Source organism: Cottoperca gobio, chromosome 19 (assembly GCF_900634415.1).
Source record: "Cottoperca gobio chromosome 19, fCotGob3.1, whole genome shotgun sequence".
In the NCBI taxonomy this organism is placed as follows: Eukaryota; Metazoa; Chordata; class Actinopteri; order Perciformes; family Bovichtidae; genus Cottoperca; species Cottoperca gobio.
This window is the reverse complement of record NC_041373.1, coordinates 10,167,057-10,186,010: the sequence shown is the minus strand read 5'-3', so window position 1 is coordinate 10,186,010 and position 18,954 is coordinate 10,167,057. Positions and strand designations below refer to the sequence as shown.

Sequence of the window (18,954 nt, the reverse complement as noted above, 5' to 3'; positions counted from 1 at the left end):
TCCAACATATTTATAGCGTATCACTTACTTATTTAAAACGTATCAGAGCGTCTGGCCAACGGAGCTGGAAAAGTGCCATCTGGTTCACGTCATGCTGATGCTGGAGAACGGCTAGAATGCTGAACGCTAGCTGTACTGTAGAAACACGTTTAATAAGTTACTCCGTCGTCAGGCATAATCTTAACATAGGGTAGGAATAGGGTATCCACTCGTTATCAATAAATTGGCTGTAGGGTTCACCGTCAGCCGACGTAGCCTATATCTAACGTACCTCTAACGTAGTCACGTAGGTATTCACGTAGGTATTCACGTACTATATTTACGTTCTGTATTTACGTAGGTAAGTATTCACGTACGTATTCCGTCTTCATATTTGTCTAACGTCACGTAACGTCTGCATATCTTATGAAGCACACGTCGGGTACGTCCAGTAATTTCGAACACGCTCAAAACATCAGCGTTCAACAACGCACCCCAGCATAGCACTGCCTGCTCTTAACGAATACTACTTATACCTTACCTTATATCAACGTACACCAGCGTGTTGCCGATATTTTGTATACACCATATTGTTGTATACGTTATGCATTTGTTGGGCATTCGTCTGATACATTTTGTATTAGTAAGTGATGCGCTATCAATAGGTTAGATATGCGTATCTGTGTATGTTCACTTTTCCGATCCGATGAAAAGTTGGATGTATTTGGACTCTGACACGTCCTCGTATGCGCCAGCATACGTTTCTGTCATACGGATATGTGTGACAGGGCCTTAACCCTGTACAAAAAAAGCAACAAAGAGTATTTCCAATTAATTCCTTTTAATAGTTAATAAAAACGCAAGATATAAAATGATCTACTGTATGCATATTTATACTTTCTAAACACTTAATTGGGAGATCAGTTTTGGGCAGGAACAAAGAGATTGCCAACATGTTTTGAACGCAGCAGTGAGAAAATGCACAGAAGGCTTTAAATTACTGGTTGTTTTTCCTCTAATAAGCCATCTTGCAGGTTTCAGTTTCAAACCTTGTTGCCTAAAGGATAAATTGGCAGCTTTTTCCTCAGAGGACACAATGTACCTACTGCCTGTCCGCTCACCCTGTTATATCGCCCGTACACCCACCACCCACTTTAAAAATTCCCCAGCTGATGTATTTGAAGAGACAGAGCAACTGTGTGCCCAGAGAAACCACGTTCAGTGGAACTGACAGTGCTCTGTCTGCGGGAAGACACGATGCCAGGGAACACCAAGTGTCCTGTCAGAGGCAAAGACTGACAATTTATCCGTCTTATCTTCTAATTGTAACAGGCTTGTGCATTCTGATGGTTAGCTTTCTGGGGCTAATTAGTGAGACAATAGTGAAGAGCTGAAGGGATATCATTATGTCACTTTTAACCCAGACTGAAAGAATGACAGGGCAGGGACACCACACGGAAAACACAAGACTACAGGGAGGGATAGCTCATCCTCCAAAACAAAACACTGTCAGGCAAGAACATTTATCAGCTTTCTGGTTTGGGACTATGAAAACACAAGATTCAGTTTGTATGAGTCCCACGCTGCCTTTTTCATGTTTGGAGCAAGGATAAAGAAGCAAAGACAAGCCTGCTTGTTTTCCCTGTTGCCTGTTTGTGTATTATGACATGTTGAAATCTGTGCATGTGTCTACACTTCGGTTTGCATGCTGTCAGGGTTGCAGGTATTCAGAGGTGGCAGGTTGTAATCAGTGGAGACAGAGCTGTGAGTCACACAGTGCATACCAGGTGCTGGAGGTCTTTATGAACACATGACAGTGGCTGAGGTGTTGTCATATAGGATGCAGGCAGGGAGAGGTGATACTGTTCAGGTTTGGCAAAACAAAAAAAAGACTTTTATGTTTAAAGCTACTATGAGTTGAAGTGGTCCTGGTGAACATTGCTGTAGTCTATGTTTTGCGTTCAACCCACTCACTCTGTGTCCTCGGGTCCCATTGCTGTTTGACACAGTGACATAGAGATGCTGGCTCAAATCCTACACATTGTGGACATAGTTAGCTAATGTGGGTTGAATGTGGCTCTTGTGTTGTGTGGCTCTTCATGCATATTGTGAAACAGTTATGTTATTTTATACAAATACACAGTTAAATAAAAAACTAAAATTAAAATTAAAACAATTAAATAAAGCAAATTGGCTGTATAGAACAATAAAGAACTAACGGTATACTGACAGGCTAATTCACAGATAAGATGCACCATCATCAACCATAAAATATATATTCCTCTCTTTTGTGTGCTGACATTTGATGAACCGATCATGTAGGTAGCTGAAGCAGAAAGAAACCTGTCGTTTGATTTCTGTTGTATAGAGTTTAAGACTATGAACTGCGTGTTCAACTGTTGAAATGCTTTAACAAATCTTTAACTACATTTCTGTTATCATATTGTTAGTTTTTAACTACAGTTTTCTGGCAATCTTTAATTTGGACAACTGAATTTTGTAAAAATAATAATCACAATGCAATCCACAGAAAGTCAATATGTTACATCTCTCTACTGCAGCTCAGCGAGGGAATTCCATATAAATAAAAAGATACCCATTTGATTTGGCTAACTCAGATTGATGAAGCCTCATATTTGGTGTTTCTCACAGCATGTATGGACAGGATAGGAGGAATGAAGTTAAGAATAAGTTAAATCATTTTCTACCTTTTTATTGTATTCACTTGGTGTTGCAGTTCCAATCAAAACAGCTGAGGCCTCCCATTCTGCAGAACAGGACGACACAGACCAACCAGGAGATAGAGCGAACTCTGAGCTGGGTAATTTGGGACACGCATACCTCTAGTGTAACTGGCTGTCTAGCTGGCTGGGACAATACCATTTCCCTAGGCTACTTGCAAATGTGTCTTATCGGAAAATACGCTTTGGAACTTCCCCCAAGCTGACATCTCCCATGACCTATTTTCATTATGGCTGATGGTTGGTGGCTAGCTGCGGAGTTCTAAATGGAGGACAATACACAGATGAGAGCACACACAATGCCTAGCTGTTACCCAGAGTCTGACCGGAGCTAAGTGATGACTTATACTAATAGTCTAATTTAAGACTTGTGGTGTTGGCTGGTTTCTGCTGAGTGAGGAGTAAAGGAGAAGAATTGATTACCCAGAGGAATAGGAAGCAGTGTTATTTATAGTTTTGTGAGGGACATTTCCCCACAAAGATGGAGGAAAGGAAATTGGCGATTCTCCTCAGAGATGCTGAAGAGGTCAGGCTGGAGACCACTGCAATGACAAGATGGGAAAAGCTTTAGAGCAAGGGGTGAACAGCCCGAGGTCCCCTGGGAGCATTTTAAGCCACGATGGTGCTGGAGGCGGAGGCGTGCTACGGTGACATCTCCAGAAGCGATGGAGGGGAAAGAGGAAGCCAGCAACTAGGGGACGCAGCAGCACTTTACCACATGACACAGCCTCAGGGCTAGCTATGAGCACTCTGCTGGCTGTCCCTGTTGAGCCATCATACATGCAAATAAACAAACAGACACAGCAATACATTTCATTGCAGCTTGTGTAGCGGAAAGTCCCAAACGGCTCCATGAGTGAATTTCCACATCACATCCAAGTCTTATACACAGAGCCCTACCCTAAGGATTCCCACACTGTACTAACTCAGCTCAATAACCTCCCCCTCATCCAAGCGTGTGACATTTGCCGAGAGCCTTAAAGAGGGGGGATAAATAGGGAGGAGGGTTGGAGAAGGGGGTAGCATGCTCCTCCTCTCCTCTCTTCTCTCATTAGAATTCTCTCATCAGTCTTCCTCCATGGAACGGGGGGACATGTCAGGGTTTATTAATCGCTCCAGGAAATATTATTGACCTGGACCTTCTGCTCCCTCTCTCCCTGCTGCAGTCAGTGTCTCTGCTCTGCTGCCTCCACATTCCTCCGGTGTCCTGTCTGGACACATTACAGGACACTGCGGCACAGCGAGGAGGCTTCAACACACAGTGTCTTCATTGACTATGTGCTTGGCCTGAGCTTTCTTTTTCACTGCAGCTGCAAAGCAACACACACACACACACACACACCCACACACACACACACACACACACACACACACACACACACACACACACCTGCAGCCTTGGGGAGACAAAGCACACTCTGCTCTGCTTCATTATGGGGTGATAGCATCTCTGTGCTGGTGCCCAACTTTTGTGTAGAGAAAAAAAAAACACCTTTTTAAAACTGCAAACAACTCGAGGCTTATTGGTTTCCAACGTTAGCAGATATAAAGAGAGGAGGTGCTTAAATCAATGTGATGTGAAACCCATTCTGAATGCTCAAACACTACAATCGATTGGAGATGCTCTTTACCCCCCCTCCGCATTCTTCTACGGGGAGAAAATGAAGGAATGATCAGAGTCATTCAGCTGAGACTCCTGGCTGTCACTCTGGACAGAGCTCATAGTGCTGTGGGCGTGCATGTGTGTGTGAACAAGTGTTTGTGTTGGGGGGGAGGGGGGCTGGCAAAGAGTGGAGCATGAGGGTGTAGGTGTTAAGCCTCTTGCAGCCTGACTCTAGATTTCGCTCCCCACAATCTGATTCATCCAGTTTCGCTCGACTTAACCACTCATTCGTTGTTCAACATCAGCTGACATCCGGGCCTTCTGTTGGTGTGTGTGTGTGTGTGCGTGTGCGTGCAAGTGCAACTGTGTGTGTGCGTGTGATTTCGAAGGTATAGCGCACCAAGACCCTACACATGCTATATCCTGGAAATCCCACTTTTCAGTGTGGCTTTGCCACGGAAACAGCTGGAGGAAAAAAGGTTGTTATCAGCTTATCAGAGTGGCGTTTACTCAAGTTCTCTTAGCTCTATCTGATAATGCCATGATTAAAGCATATGCCTTATTAGAGGAGTAAGGAGGAGCATTGGGTTGGGATGTTTGCAATAATGGTGTTTGTAGACACGTGCAGCCTTTTTTTCTTTTGAGAGAAATGTTAATGTAAAATGGATGTTTCCTTTCCCTGGATGTTATCTTTTGGAATTTTTTTCTCAATGGGTTGGTGATCATGTTATCACGGCCAGCCTTACTTTTTCAAATATTGTTGTATTGTGCCTCCATGTGGACATGTGAGGCACTACACTGTGCGCTTTATGACAGGACTAATATATGACCAGGATATGAGTGTGTTATTTCATTGTGTCTCCATGAACCTGAGAACATGAGCACATTCCTGGAGGCGATAGTCATGAATAAAGAAATATGCCTCAGGTCTGTCAATAGCGTTTGTGTTTCCTAAATGGTGATATTATCCCGCGGCATTGTTTTGCATGAGTCTTGACTTTGCAGACATGTCTGGCACTAAATCTAATATCCGTCTTCATTTTGTTTTTCTGCAGTCACAATGGTGCCACTTCTGTTTTTGGTGGCAACCACAGCGACATCCAATTCCACCGGCAATGGCAACTATACACAAGGTAAGAACAATAACAAGGGAGCTCAACATGTGAGACTGAACACTGAACAATTGGAGATAGCAACACAATCACGTTGCTATCCACTGCGGTCATCACTTTCCCCTAAGATATTTTTATGCGTTTTCCTAAGCGCATGCATCTGCTTGATAATAGCCTTTTCTACAGCCTTGTTATTACTGGATCACAATGAACTTCAGCAGCCCTGGACCGTAATTTATGGCTTATTGTGTGACTTTACAAACACAGTTAATAGCTGGCTGTGTGGCCGATTCTCCATTCTAAGAGCCTCTCATTTTCTGTCAGACAGACATACCGACGGAATGAAATGAGCTGATACTTATCTCAGTAGACACAATACTACAGAAGCCAGTTATTAAATCAGGCCTGCGACCAGAAGAGAACATTGGGAGGTGCCAAGTATTGATTTTGTACCATCAGTTACTATGCAATATAAACATGGCACAGAACACACAAATGCAGCCATGCATTTTCACACATAAGCATACACACGTACAGTATATATCTTTGGCCTTGCTCCCTCTTCCTGCTTCTTTGTTGACTGTGCTCCCTGACCCCCGGCTCTGCCTCTCCTTCTTCCTCAGAAGACGTTGCATCCCCGAGCCAACACGTCCTCCCCACCGTGCTGGTCCTGTCCCTGCTGCTGCTCATCGTTGCACTGCTAGCCTGGTACTTCCTCAGGTAAACTCTCCCACCCCTGCAAGGGCTCACCCATCTCATCTCACTCCCCTGGCCTGGCTGGCTGTGAGCCAGGCTCGGGGGCAGAGCTCAGGGTGACAAACACTTCCTCCTTTAGTCATTGAGGCGGAGCCCAGTCAGGAAGTGCTGCTAGCTGACTCCCTCTCATGCTTAGTGAGAAGAGAGCAGGCTGTGACAGTGGACCTGGACAGGCAACGGAAGAGAACGAAGAACAATTTCTGTATCCCATTCGGACTATAGTCTTCCCAAGACATCAGCTAATGAGAAAGAGTAGCTTTTCAAGTTTCAGATGGTAGGATGGATAGACTTTTTTGTTCATGGCTTCCTAGATCATTTTTAATTGTTGTAGCTCTGATTAGGAAAGAAGCTTATTTTTACCATGGCATCATTGAATATGATGTTCGTCTCATTTTATTGTATTTTTTTCTGCCAGGTTAAAAAACCAGAGAAAAGCGGTCGTCACAACAGTCGACAAGAAGATACCAAATGGCATCCTGGAGGAACAAGGTAACGTTGTTGTGAATTGGACATTGTGTGAAACAGCAAGGCAGATTGTAGATTGTGAGATTGACAGGCTGGCAGTAAAAAGAAGCATAGTGAGAACGTTAAGGCGATGTACACATACATGAGGCATAGAAAGAGAAAGAGGTTACCACAGACAGAAGGAAGCAGCAGCTTCATCTTTTTAACTGTAGGTGCAGGCTGTCCCACCACTGCAATGTAGTTGTGTACTTCCTGTGGTTAATGTTCAACCCCTTTTTATAGCTTCTTCACACTGCATAAGAATAAGTATTACTGGTGCAAAGATCAGACAAGTTGTCAGCTTGTGCATCACTTAAATTATGAGCTTATGTGTGTGTAATATGCAAACAGCTATTAGGCTTTACAGGAAACGAGACGTCTTGAGGACTTGCCAGAGTTCTTTAGGAAGTATTTTCTTATCTGATGTTACAATGGGAAGTTCAGAGCAGGTTGTATTCTTGCAGATAGGATTGTAACTAGGATATGTGGCTGGAAAACACACCACACACCCAGAAGGAGCTGTAACAAACACTGAGTAAATATCTAGGTATTAGCTGAGCTGTTAATTACTGTGATTGCAAACATGACACATGGTCGTATGAGAGTGATGTTATATATAATTTTCACCTTAACCGTTTACTGTGCTTGGTAAGCATTACAGTATATATTCAGTAATATATGAATGTATATAATAATATATACATCTCATTTTAAATTTAAAAAGGATTTCTTATGAAGTGGTTCTTATGTATTAGGAAAGAATTAAACATACACCTGCTTACACTGTTTTATTGAAATGTACATGTTTAAAACATATTTTTGTTATACATGTGGGCACAGTAACTGCTAATGTCTTATACACATGATGTCAAAATGACAGTATTGTTTTGCCTTTATGACTGTATATGTGCGCTGATTTGATGTGTTGTGTTTTAGAGTTTGGATACAGTACTGAGTCGTTATACACCACTGTGCCACCAGGTCAGGTATACAGGGTGGCGGTATCAGGGACCTCATGCTACTAACACTCTCGCTGTACTTTTTCAACCTCCATTTCCCAAAGTGTGAGCGCTAACAGAATGCTTAGTCGGGTGCTTTAGAGAGTTTTCTATTCAGAAACATACCGGTTCCTGTAAGTGGCTTCTCCCTGGGGTTCTTTGATTCTCTAAAAAAAAGTGTTGATGTTTGGTGATCATTGAATACTCACACTCCTTTGTTAAATATCAAGGTGTTGGCAAACTCACACCAACTTGTCATAAAATGTGAAATCAGTGTGGCAATCCTTTTGGTCTTTTGATTAGCAGTTTTTGATGAGGATTTGTTAAATCCTTGCAGAGTAGTTTGATAATCTAATTGTCTAATTCAGTGATTCCCAACCACAGGGGTACTTCGGCAGTTGAAAGTAGAAATTATGATTTGGTTTAAAATATATATTCATATATTGAATCAAGTGTTGGTATTGAGATGAGTAAAAAACTACTGGTGGGTAGGGCTGAACAATTATTTGAACTTGATCGCATAAGGTGCAAAATATGTGTCGAAATATTATTCTGATTTAAGTATTATGGTGCAGCAAAGATATCCCGGCCTACAAATCTTATTCTGCAGAGTTAAGAAAAGGTACAGGTCTTTGCAAAAAAGGGTCAGTCCTACTAGTTAAAAGTATTATATTAATGGTTGAAACATCCTCCTGCCACTCCAAGTGGTAGTAGTAAAAACGAAAACTTGACCAAACAACCTAAATTCTGTTGTATGAAAACATTATCGTAACAATATCCACGTTTATATAATTTAATAGTGTTATATAACAACAGGTGGTGTCATGCTCAACTGTTTTGTGGGTACATGTGGTTGGGAACCGTTGGTCTAATTAAACCCAAATCCTGTTTTAGAATGAATTTCTCTGAGCCAGTCATTTATATAGAAATAATTAAATAATTTCCAATCGTGAATGTGTTATTCTCTTAAACACAAATTATTCACCATCATAGTATTAAAATCTGAGTCCAGCAGGGATGATAAACCCACTGACCTTTCTCCCAACAGAGCAACAGACGGTGGTCCTTCTGCCCAGATCCCCTTCAGCCTCGAAGACCTACTTCCCCATCCCAGTGGACCACCTCGAGGAGGAGAACAGGCTCCGCTCAGCTGACGATGGGAAGCTCTTCAGGGAGGAGTACAATGTAAGCATATCCTCTTCTCCGCCTGAAAGTTTGAGTAACAGGTGGTCATAAGGCAGAGTCCTCTGTAGTCAGAGTGTTGGAAGTTTTCACATCAGGAGTCTGGGGTTAAAGTATTGTGGTGCATACATATTCAACGTTTTAAAGGATTGCTTTTGAATGAGTTATCTTTAAATGTGTTGATTTTGGACTCATTTTAAATACAACGCGATCTGTATTGAACTTTTTAAAGTTTTATCTAACCATGCAGTGCTTTTCAACAGTTACTGCAAATGATAAAATAACCAAATTATCATTGTTGTTATGTAACTTTGTGTCAAAGCCACGTGTATGCTTAGAAAATGAGTGTTTTGTGCCTTCAACTGCGTCAACAAAACCACCAACAAAATGTTTAGGGGTTTTACCACAACTGCGATAAGCGTTCATCAGAAAGCAGAAGATTCAGACCTATATGTGTATTTTTTATTCAGGAAACTACTGGAGCTGTATGTGTCACATACACATATCCTCCGTACATGCATGAAAAATACCCTTTTTGGTATTTATGGCTATCATTGGGGATCTGAGTCAAAATAAAGTGTATGACTCATGTAACTCATAAAAGTATGATTTGATTCAGATAGTGTGTCAGCACATATAGAGGAAGTTGAAGTTATCTGCTTTTAAAGGAAGACTGTTGACTGTAGGTAGCAGAGGAAGTGTCTACATCGAGGCTGAACAAAGCCATACATACAGCCGAACACAATGCACTCGTCACTTGTCATGACAAGTTAAAAGTCAGTATGGGAGGTTGTGTAAAACCTAACTGTAATTTTGTTTTGTAGTCCTTGCCAGGGGGTAATACCCACGGGACATATGAGGAGGCGAACAAGGACGACAACAAGGAGAAGAACAGATACCCCAACATCCTTCCTTGTGAGTTTACTTTATGTTCTGTAGCAACTACATTTTCTTTTGAGTCACACCCAGAGCTCACAGTTTCCTGTCTCATATTTTTGACTCCTACAGTAGTTCCTCCCCAACAGCTTTTATTCATTCACAATGTAGCACCTCAGTCCTGAGAGTTTCCTTATTACAGTTCCTATCACTCATCTCTGTCTCATTAATAATGCATTGCATCATTTTTATTCCTTAACCTATGCATTCTGATCCCTAAAGGGACTACATTGTTTTGGTGTGTGTTGTAGAGTGTTGGAGATATCGGCCATAGAGATGTCCGCCTTCTGTTGAATATAGTGGAACTAGATGGCACTCAGCTTGTGGTGCTCAAATCGTCCATAAATTGAATTAGAAAAACTCAACAGCAATGTCTCTATCCAGAAATCATGACGCGGTTACTTATACTTACTTTGTTGTGAGCAGTTTTCTATAGGAACTATTTTCTTTCTACTGAACTACACACGTCAGCCGTATCACCGCGAGAAGGTAGCGTGTATCTATTCACGACCGATATTTCCAACATTTGGCAACTCATACCAAAACAATCTAAATTGATAAAGATGTATTTTTGATTTTGGGGTGAACTGCCCTTTTTAAAAGACTTGTATGAAAGGATTGACAATACTCATATCTGTATGGTGAATATGTGGCTGGTGCCAGAGGCCGGTTAGCTTAGCGTAGCATAGCAACTGGAAATGGCTAGCTTGGCTATGTCTAAAGCTAACAAAATCTGCCTTCCAACACCTCTAAAGCTCACTAATTAACACATTATATCTTAATGGTTTAATGTACGTACAATAATTGACTGTTTTATGGAAAGGGTATGTGCTGGACTATTTGTTTGCTTGAAGCAGTTTCCAGTCAACAAGCAGCAACTTCTGTTATTCCGCTCCCAATTATTCCCAGTGTTTAAGGTGGATGTAGCTTCATATTTGCCGTTGTGGCATGAGAGTCTAACTTTTTGTTTATCTCTCAGTAAGAAAGCAAATAAGTGTATTTCACATAAAGTCAAACTCTTTATTTACTGCTCTATATGCTATGTGCACTGTTGTAGTGTTTAATCAGAGTAATGTTACACACTCTGGATTGTTTTGTCGCTGCACCCTCTAAACTTTCCGATGTATTTCCACCAACAGATGATCATTCCAGAGTGATGTTGACTCAGCTGGATGGAAATCCCTGTTCAGATTATGTGAATGCTTCTTATATTGATGTGAGTAATACTATTTTGTTCTGCTCAACATGGTACATTCATTTGTAAAATGGTAACAATAACTGTACCAAAATAACAATTATTATGAATTTCATAAATCAGGTTAATGCTGTTTGGTTGGTGAAAGGTCCATTAGTATTTATTCTAAAGCTTTCAATCTTATCACACAATCAGCGGGTGAAGTTTGCCTATTTGCAGCAGAATTGCAATTTTCCCTTTTTTTGAGCATTTAAGGATTTCTCTTCCACATTGGTTTAAAAATTGAGATTAAAAGTCTTTAATTCTTGACCTTGGAAACAGCAGTTGAAGTTACAATCTCACCACAAGGTCCATTAGTAGCTGTTCTGGAGCTTAAAGTTCTTAACTTAATATTTGTTTCCAACAGGGTTACACGGAAAAGAACAAATTCATTGCAGCACAAGGTAAGATATAGTGCACTTGGAAGCGACATGCATAATTATGTTGACGTCTTTATTATTAATTTCATGTCTTGATAAATCCTGTATTGTTACAATCCTTGAACGTTTTTGTCTCTCAGGTCCAAAGGAAGACACCGTAGCAGATTTCTGGAGGATGATATGGGAGCAGAAAGTAGCGACTGTTGTCATGCTGACAAATTTGAAAGAAAGGAAAGAAGTGAGTGATTTGGCCTCGTTTCTTTCTTAAATGTTTCTCAGCTACATGAACATGAGGCCTTTCCTACGATCTCTTCTCCAGCCAAGCCTCTGCTCTGACTTTCCTGTGAAGGGGACACGTGAAAAATCTGATTTCTCTGTTGGGATTAATGGAGCATCACAAAAAGATTTGAGAGTAAATGTGCTTTAAATTGATTTAATTCGTTACGGTCAAAGGTGATACCAAAGAGCTACTTTTAAATAATCCAATTCACACCTGTAATCTCTCCTCTGACTTCTGTTTTTCTGCTATAATTGTTAAGTCTTTATTGTGAACTATGTGAACCAGAACTCGCTCACTGAAGGAGAGAGGCTTAAGAGATCAATAAGAGGAGAATTGGCAAAGATCAGCATGTGGACACTTGATGGCTACATAATGTGTAATAAAGTCCTCTACGGCAGTATCATAATCACCCAGCATAGCTTTATATTGAGTGGTTTCTCACCTCTCACTTAATACTAATCTGAACTGACTGGCTGTGAAATTGAAGCATGAGAGCCTTTAGTAAAGCTCATCATTGGGATGCATTTGAGACATTTTCTTTCTTGAAACGAAAGTCCTTGAATACGTCACAGAAGAACAACTCCTTTATACAGTCGGTGTATAATATTAAATCACAACTGTCATCTCTCCCCAGGACAAGTGTTACCAGTACTGGCCAGATCAGGGCTGCTGGACCTATGGGAATGTGAGGGTGGCAGTAGAAGACTTCACTGTCCTCGTGGACTACACCATACGCAAGTTCTGTATACAATATGTAAGTTTCAAGCAGTGCTTATGAAACGACTGTACCTCATAGAAAGTGGAAATTAACAGGAACATGGGCGGTGTTTGCGAAAACATTACTACATGTTGTATCGTGTGTAGTTCAGTTCCTTTTCATAGTAAGTCGAATATATCATTGCTAAACTCTTAGTAGCTTTGCATTTCTGAATAACTTCTGAAAAGATTGACCTGGGGCCAGGCCGGGTCTGTTTTATCTTCAAACTTGCTATGTACAGTAGGTGTTGTTAACACTGTTTTTCTGCCTGCGGTTGTTTCTCTATATAGCAAGCCAGTGACACTGCAAAGACTCCCAGGCTTGTCACCCAGCTCCACTTCACCAGCTGGCCCGACTTCGGAGTTCCTTTCTCCCCCATCGGCATGCTCAAGTTCCTCAAAAAGGTCAAGGTGGTCAATCCACCCTTTGCTGGGCCTATTGTTGTCCACTGCAGGTACCAGAATGAATCTAATGCATCATTTTTTATCAATTTATTGTGTACTTGGATCTACGTGTTTCTACTTTCAAATGGTTTTAATTATCCAATTTGTATCTATGGAGATAAATATGCGCTGGGAAACATTGTGAGTGACTATAGCGATACATACCAGCACAGACGTCCCTTTGTTTCACTGCTGTTGACTTCTAACATGCAAGTGTCAGCTGAGGATTGTGGTTTGTTTTGTGTCTCTGCAGCGCTGGAGTTGGGAGGACCGGAACCTTCATCGTAATAGATGCCATGATCGACACCATGCACGCGGAGCAGAAAGTTGATGTGTTTGGGTTTGTCGCTAAGATACGAGAGCAGCGCTCCCAGCTTGTTCAGACAGATGTGAGTTGGAGACTGGACAAGTTTCCTGCTGTTCATCATGCATGTGACATTACAGTTATACTTGACAGTTAATTGTCCCTTCTCAATCATCTGTGAAATGTCTAATGTGCCTTTACATAGTGTGTGTTCATGTTTTTGTGTTTATTCTCACTCCAGATGCAGTACTCGTTCATCTACCAGGCCCTGCTTGAATACTACCTCTATGGAGACACGGAGCTGGACGTGTCGTCTCTGGAAGGACATCTGCACAAGCTGCACAACACATTTGCAAACGGTGACCGGGTCGGCCTAGAGGAAGAGTTTAAGGTAAGACCGATTATATTCAGTTTTGGCTCATAAATGATCACAAAGAGTAGTTTTTTTTAAACTGCCTCTCTTAATTTACCAATGATAATAGAAAAACAAACTGTACAATACGACTGTTAAAATCAGACATAATACTATATACAGTATATTAACACATTTAGATATATTTGTACAAAATGATTACATAACAGTGCAAGAACTGCGAAAGATGCCAGAACCCACAGATGTACTTCTTAAATCTCACTCAGGCCTTAATAAAACAATAGTAAAGACTTTGTGAGCGACAGGATAGAACATCTGCAGGTTTGTTACACTTTCTTTTGCTTGATTTCTACCCAGAAACTGACCAACATGCGAATAATGAAGGAGAACATGAGAACGGGGAATCTTCCTGCCAACATGAAGAAGAACAGAGTTCTGCAAATTATTCCATGTAAGAAAATAACGAATCCCATAGAAAGAAATATATTGGATGCCTGTTCCATGTTGTGACTTGTGGCAGATTTTGACCTCCAGATTATATTGTCTGTCACTATGTTTATAATCTGAATATGTTTTTCCAGTCTCGAGCTCCGCTGCATTCAGAGAGAACACTAGAGAGTACACTTTGTGTTCTTGGTACTCTGCGAACATGTTGATAAGCTTTATTCTGAATAGTTTTGATGAGTTTCCTGTTTCCGTTTCAGATGACTTCAACAGGGTTATTCTCTCCATGAGAAGAGGTCAAGAGTTCACCGATTACGTCAATGCCTCATTTATAGACGTAAGCCTGTATACCTAATGCTTTCCTTCTTGCATGTGCATATGTGATAGTATTGCTTTTAACACACATTAGTAGGAGTTTAAGAAGTGTGTGTTTTGCTGTTACTCAGGGCTACAGACAGAAGGACTACTTCATTGCCACCCAGGGCCCTCTGACACACACAGTAGAGGATTTCTGGAGAATGGTGTGGGAATGGAAATGTCACTCCATTGTCATGCTCACAGAGCTCCAGGAGAGGGAGCAGGTAAGCTGTGATAGCTGATGACTGCAAGCAAATCATGATTAATGGCTACATTTAAAGACTACAGCAGCAGTGCAACATAAACCGTGTTCCCATTTCCTGCTCCGTTCACAAAACTGTACTTTTATGTCAGTGTGTGTTTTTGAAGTATATTTACATTCCATGTATTAAGCTGTGTGAAAACAAACACTAATATTTGTTTGCGTCTGTTGCAGGACAAATGTTGCCATTACTGGCCCGCAGAGGACTCGGTCACCTATGGAGATTACACAGTAGAGTTGAAAGGAGACACTTTGTGTGACACTTTCAGTCTACGAGACTTGGTACTCACCTTTGTCCCGGTAAGCAAATGAAGTTAACTTCACACTGTCACACAAATGTAAATGAGATCGTTAACACCACAATGCCTGTCAGGATAAGAAGGCATTTATTGGCTCTATTGATGTCATTCCTTTGAGCATTTTGTTCTTTTCCAAGAGGCTTTTTTTTTTTTTTTTTCATTGCATAATTGCAACTAAACACTTATATTGAGCGAGTAAGATTGGATCTGCTTCAAATCATAATAGTGTCACAAATTTTTCTCATAATTAATTATTTGCAATGACTGGTAGAGGTGGAGCTGGTTTTAACTACTTTATATACAGTTGGGTAATATAGTCCAGTGTTTCCAGGGCCCCTTCCAAAGGCTCACAGTGTAAATCTGAGGGTGAGAAGATTAATGAGGGAAGAAGAAAAAACTCAACTGAATCTTTTTGGAGTTTTCTGTAAACTTTGCATTTTTGTGATTTGATCATTTTACCTCTTTAAGCCTCAAGCAGGTATATAAAGTAAACTGATGTTTTATTGATGTACAGCATTTGTGTATGTTACTTTGTAAAGCTACTCAGGATCTAACAAAGTGTCTTATAACAGAGCAAAAGGCCAAGTGAGTAAATTAAACTCTTGACTGCCAGAAGAAATGTGGTGGGCAGGATGTGTTTAGGATTATCAATGAGGAGCTTCCCATCTCAGATTTCATTAAATTCGACCCACTTCACTTCTCAGAGGCTCAGTAGTACATTCCTTCCTCTTGGTGTAGCACCCATCAGCCCGGCACTAATCTACTGCACACTTAACCTCCACCGACATTGCACCTGCCATTATGCTTTCATATACGGCTGATAAATCATATTTAAAAAGGTATTATGATCTCTCGTCTGCCTGTCCGTTTCCTCTCAAAGGAGAAGCAGACAAGGGTGATCAGGCACTTCCACTTCCACGGCTGGCCAGAGATCGGCATCCCGGCCGAGGGAAAAGGCATGATCGACATCATCGCCTCAGTGCAGAGACAGCAGCAGCAGTCTGGGAACAATCCGATTGTCGTACACTGCAGGTAGCTTCACACACACACACTTTTGAGCCTTTTTTATTCATTTTATTTGTGTTGTTTACTGCAGCTTTTTTTGCAATGACAACTTAAAATCTTTGTATTTGCAAGCTTCTGTTCGTGCATGAATTAGTTAATAATAAGAGTTTTTGTGTTTGTGTGCTGCAGTGCTGGTGCAGGGCGAACAGGTACGTTCATTGCACTGAGCAATATCCTGGAGCGAGTCAAGGCAGAAGGCCTGCTGGACGTGTTCCAAACTGTGAAGAGTTTACGCATGCAGAGGCCTCATATGGTCCAAACTGTGGTAAGTGTCAAGTATAATGAATAATCTTAAAGTCTACAAAAATGTAATGCCTCACCCTCCTGCTTCTTGCTTTATCTTGCGTGAAACCTAATCCACTCTTTATGTTCTCTTTATTCCACAGGAACAATATGACTTCTGCTACAGGGTGGTACAAGACTTTGTCGACATTTTCTCAGACTATGCCAATTTTAAATGACGAGATTTGCCTTAAACCTGGTTTTTAATGTTGTTTTCTAAAAGCTGGTTTGTCAGTTTTATGGGTTTCTTTAACTTGGTCAAATGATCTATTTTGCTATGCACTTGTCCTACCATTAACTCCATCCTCGCTGTAATATACTGTCTGTCAGTGGATGAAAATTGTAAATGAAAAAAGTTAGATTATTAATGTATATTTCACATGTATGATAATTATTTTGTCATGAAGTGTTGTTTCGAACTTGGTCTCTTATTTCAGTTCTGTTGTATAATACTGTACTTTAAATGTTTATCTAAGTGTTATTTTCGATTGACCGCTTAATATTTTTGAAAGTTGTAGTTATGTAAATGTATTTATGTATTGACAATGACATTCCATTCTTGAGTTTGGAGAATGTTAAGATTTATGTGAACATACATTACATCATTTCTTTTATTGATGACTTCTATCTGAGATTAGATCTGAGAAACTACATGCACATCACGAATGTGATACTCTTTCCAATGGAAATATTGTCAGAAAAATAATTAATCACTTCAGCCATAATGCAGAGAACATAAAGTTATGCAACAGAGGCCGAGGTGATACAGGGGTTGAATGCCATTATGGATTCAGGCAGAAGTTTCACAGTTTAGACTTATCACAAAGACATGACATACAATTTAACTGGTTTTGTACCTCAAAAAACGTGGTATGCAACTGCATTTAACATGGATGTAACAGTCTGCCTTTTCTCTGTAGACAGCAAAAGGTATTTTGTTAAAATGACTGCACATTAATAAGCACATATAACTACGCCTTTTGCCAAGAACCTGCAATTTTCAAGAGTATGTTTATTGCATTATTTGTATTATAGATTTTTCACAAATCAGTGCCATATGTACTTTTCTTAAGACATGGAAAAGTAGAACAACCATTAGGTGAAGCAATGAAATCTGATCTTAAGAAAAGGTAAGCGCTTAATGCAGTAGAGTTAGAACGATTTCATAACAACCTGGGTCATAGTAAAGTATTTAAAGTGTAACATTAGATGAGACCTGTAATGGCAAATACCACAATACACACATGTGGTGCTTCAGTGCCTGCTTAATGCCAGAGCAACAATAAAATCAAATAAACATCCCGTTCTATCAATGTTCAGTTACTTTATACATGAGTTAGTTTTTTTCACATCGGTCAAGATGAGGAAGCATAATATTTCATAGAAAAGTATCTATTGGTAACTTCATTTATAGGAATTATCTGAATGTGAAACGACTTTTCTGTGCATTTTGTCTGCGGCAGTAACCTCCATCCATCTGGTACTCAGACATTAAACCAAACATTTGGAATAATTTGATCCAGCTCTGCTTTAATCCTCAATGAAATGTGTAATTTTGTCAATGCTGTATGTAAATACTACATGACAAAGTGCTAACATTGTGTAAGTGGCTGAGCAGCAAGGGACTGTCAAGTGATTGGTCATTGTGTGTGCTATGTCTGTGGGAGATGTGAGGTGCAGTACAAGACGAGACTTAACAAAACAACCCAAATCTATTTTCCTTTGGCATCTTTTCTGCCTATGACTTCTTTTTAAGGATTAATTGAGGAGTGTCTGTTTGGACTACAGCTCTTTGCCTTTGCTCTCTGTGGGTGGTCTATCCATTTTTGGATTCTCAATGTCTTTCAAATGCAAGTTGCAATATTAAACAAATCTGAAAATGCTTTGGGGGTCATTGAAAGTTTTTCTGCAGATGTCTTCGCTAGATTTTGAAAAGAAAGTCATACTATACAATGAACAAAAATGTCATGATATAATAGTCAGTACAGTATGCCATACAAATATCATACAAAATGATTCACTAGAAAGTTTATATAAAATAATTAATTAAAAGATTCATAATATAATACAGTATGTAAAGACAAAGTCATAGTATGGTATGCATTATAAAAAATCATGATATACTAATGTCATAAAAAGTCATAGTTTAATATGCAAAAAAAAAAGGTCAGTCATAAAAGATGTCATACACATGTAGTATATATACAGTAGTATGCCATGAAATAAATATAAGTATGTCATAAAACAAATCATAAAAATGTCATGATATGGTATGAAATAAAAAAGAACATAAAAATAGGTCATTAAAAATTATAGTATGCCATTTAAAAGGCATAGCATAGTATGTTGATTAATGAAATGTGGGATTAAATACCAGCGGGCACAGAGAAAATACAATAATGTGGATGAACAACTGGCAATGGTTAAAAACAAAAAACTGAAAAACCTCAAACTAATTCAAAACATACACAAACACAAAGAAGTTCAGTGTCTCCAACATATGTATATTCTATTCTATGAAAACACTAAGAAGAAGTCACCACTGAAGATACTTTAGTATCATTTTACGCTTGAAGACTGTCAGTAGCACTCACCCAATAAAGTATCACCTAAAATCAAAAAGACTTATTGACCTGTGCAAGTAACACTTTAGGCCAACAGGG

At 40.0% G+C, this 18,954-nt stretch overlaps 1 protein-coding gene across 3 annotated transcripts in view; it reads left to right on the top strand.

Annotated features, from left to right (window-relative positions):
- The window catches only part of ptprea (protein tyrosine phosphatase receptor type Ea), a 51,364-nt gene extending 33,190 nt beyond the window's left edge, over nt 1-18,174 (top strand). For 2 of the 3 annotated variants that reach the window (XM_029456361.1, XM_029456362.1), the window contains exons 3-21: nt 5,379-5,456; nt 6,059-6,155; nt 6,607-6,680; nt 8,742-8,878; nt 9,700-9,790; nt 10,951-11,027; nt 11,413-11,449; nt 11,566-11,663; nt 12,340-12,459; nt 12,753-12,916; nt 13,159-13,294; nt 13,451-13,600; nt 13,940-14,033; nt 14,287-14,363; nt 14,473-14,607; nt 14,820-14,945; nt 15,825-15,976; nt 16,139-16,274; nt 16,396-18,174. In XM_029456361.1, coding sequence (XP_029312221.1) covers nt 5,384-5,456; nt 6,059-6,155; nt 6,607-6,680; nt 8,742-8,878; nt 9,700-9,790; nt 10,951-11,027; nt 11,413-11,449; nt 11,566-11,663; nt 12,340-12,459; nt 12,753-12,916; nt 13,159-13,294; nt 13,451-13,600; nt 13,940-14,033; nt 14,287-14,363; nt 14,473-14,607; nt 14,820-14,945; nt 15,825-15,976; nt 16,139-16,274; nt 16,396-16,470 — 2,049 coding nt within the window. In that variant the 5' untranslated portion in view covers nt 5,379-5,383 and the 3' untranslated portion in view covers nt 16,471-18,174. Of the gene's footprint in view, nt 1-5,378; nt 5,457-6,058; nt 6,156-6,340; nt 6,466-6,606; nt 6,681-8,741; nt 8,879-9,699; nt 9,791-10,950; nt 11,028-11,412; nt 11,450-11,565; nt 11,664-12,339; nt 12,460-12,752; nt 12,917-13,158; nt 13,295-13,450; nt 13,601-13,939; nt 14,034-14,286; nt 14,364-14,472; nt 14,608-14,819; nt 14,946-15,824; nt 15,977-16,138; nt 16,275-16,395 lie in introns of those variants that run through there. The other variant, XM_029456363.1, reaches the window with a different exon arrangement.
- The last annotated feature ends 780 nt before the right edge of the window (nt 18,175-18,954 follow it).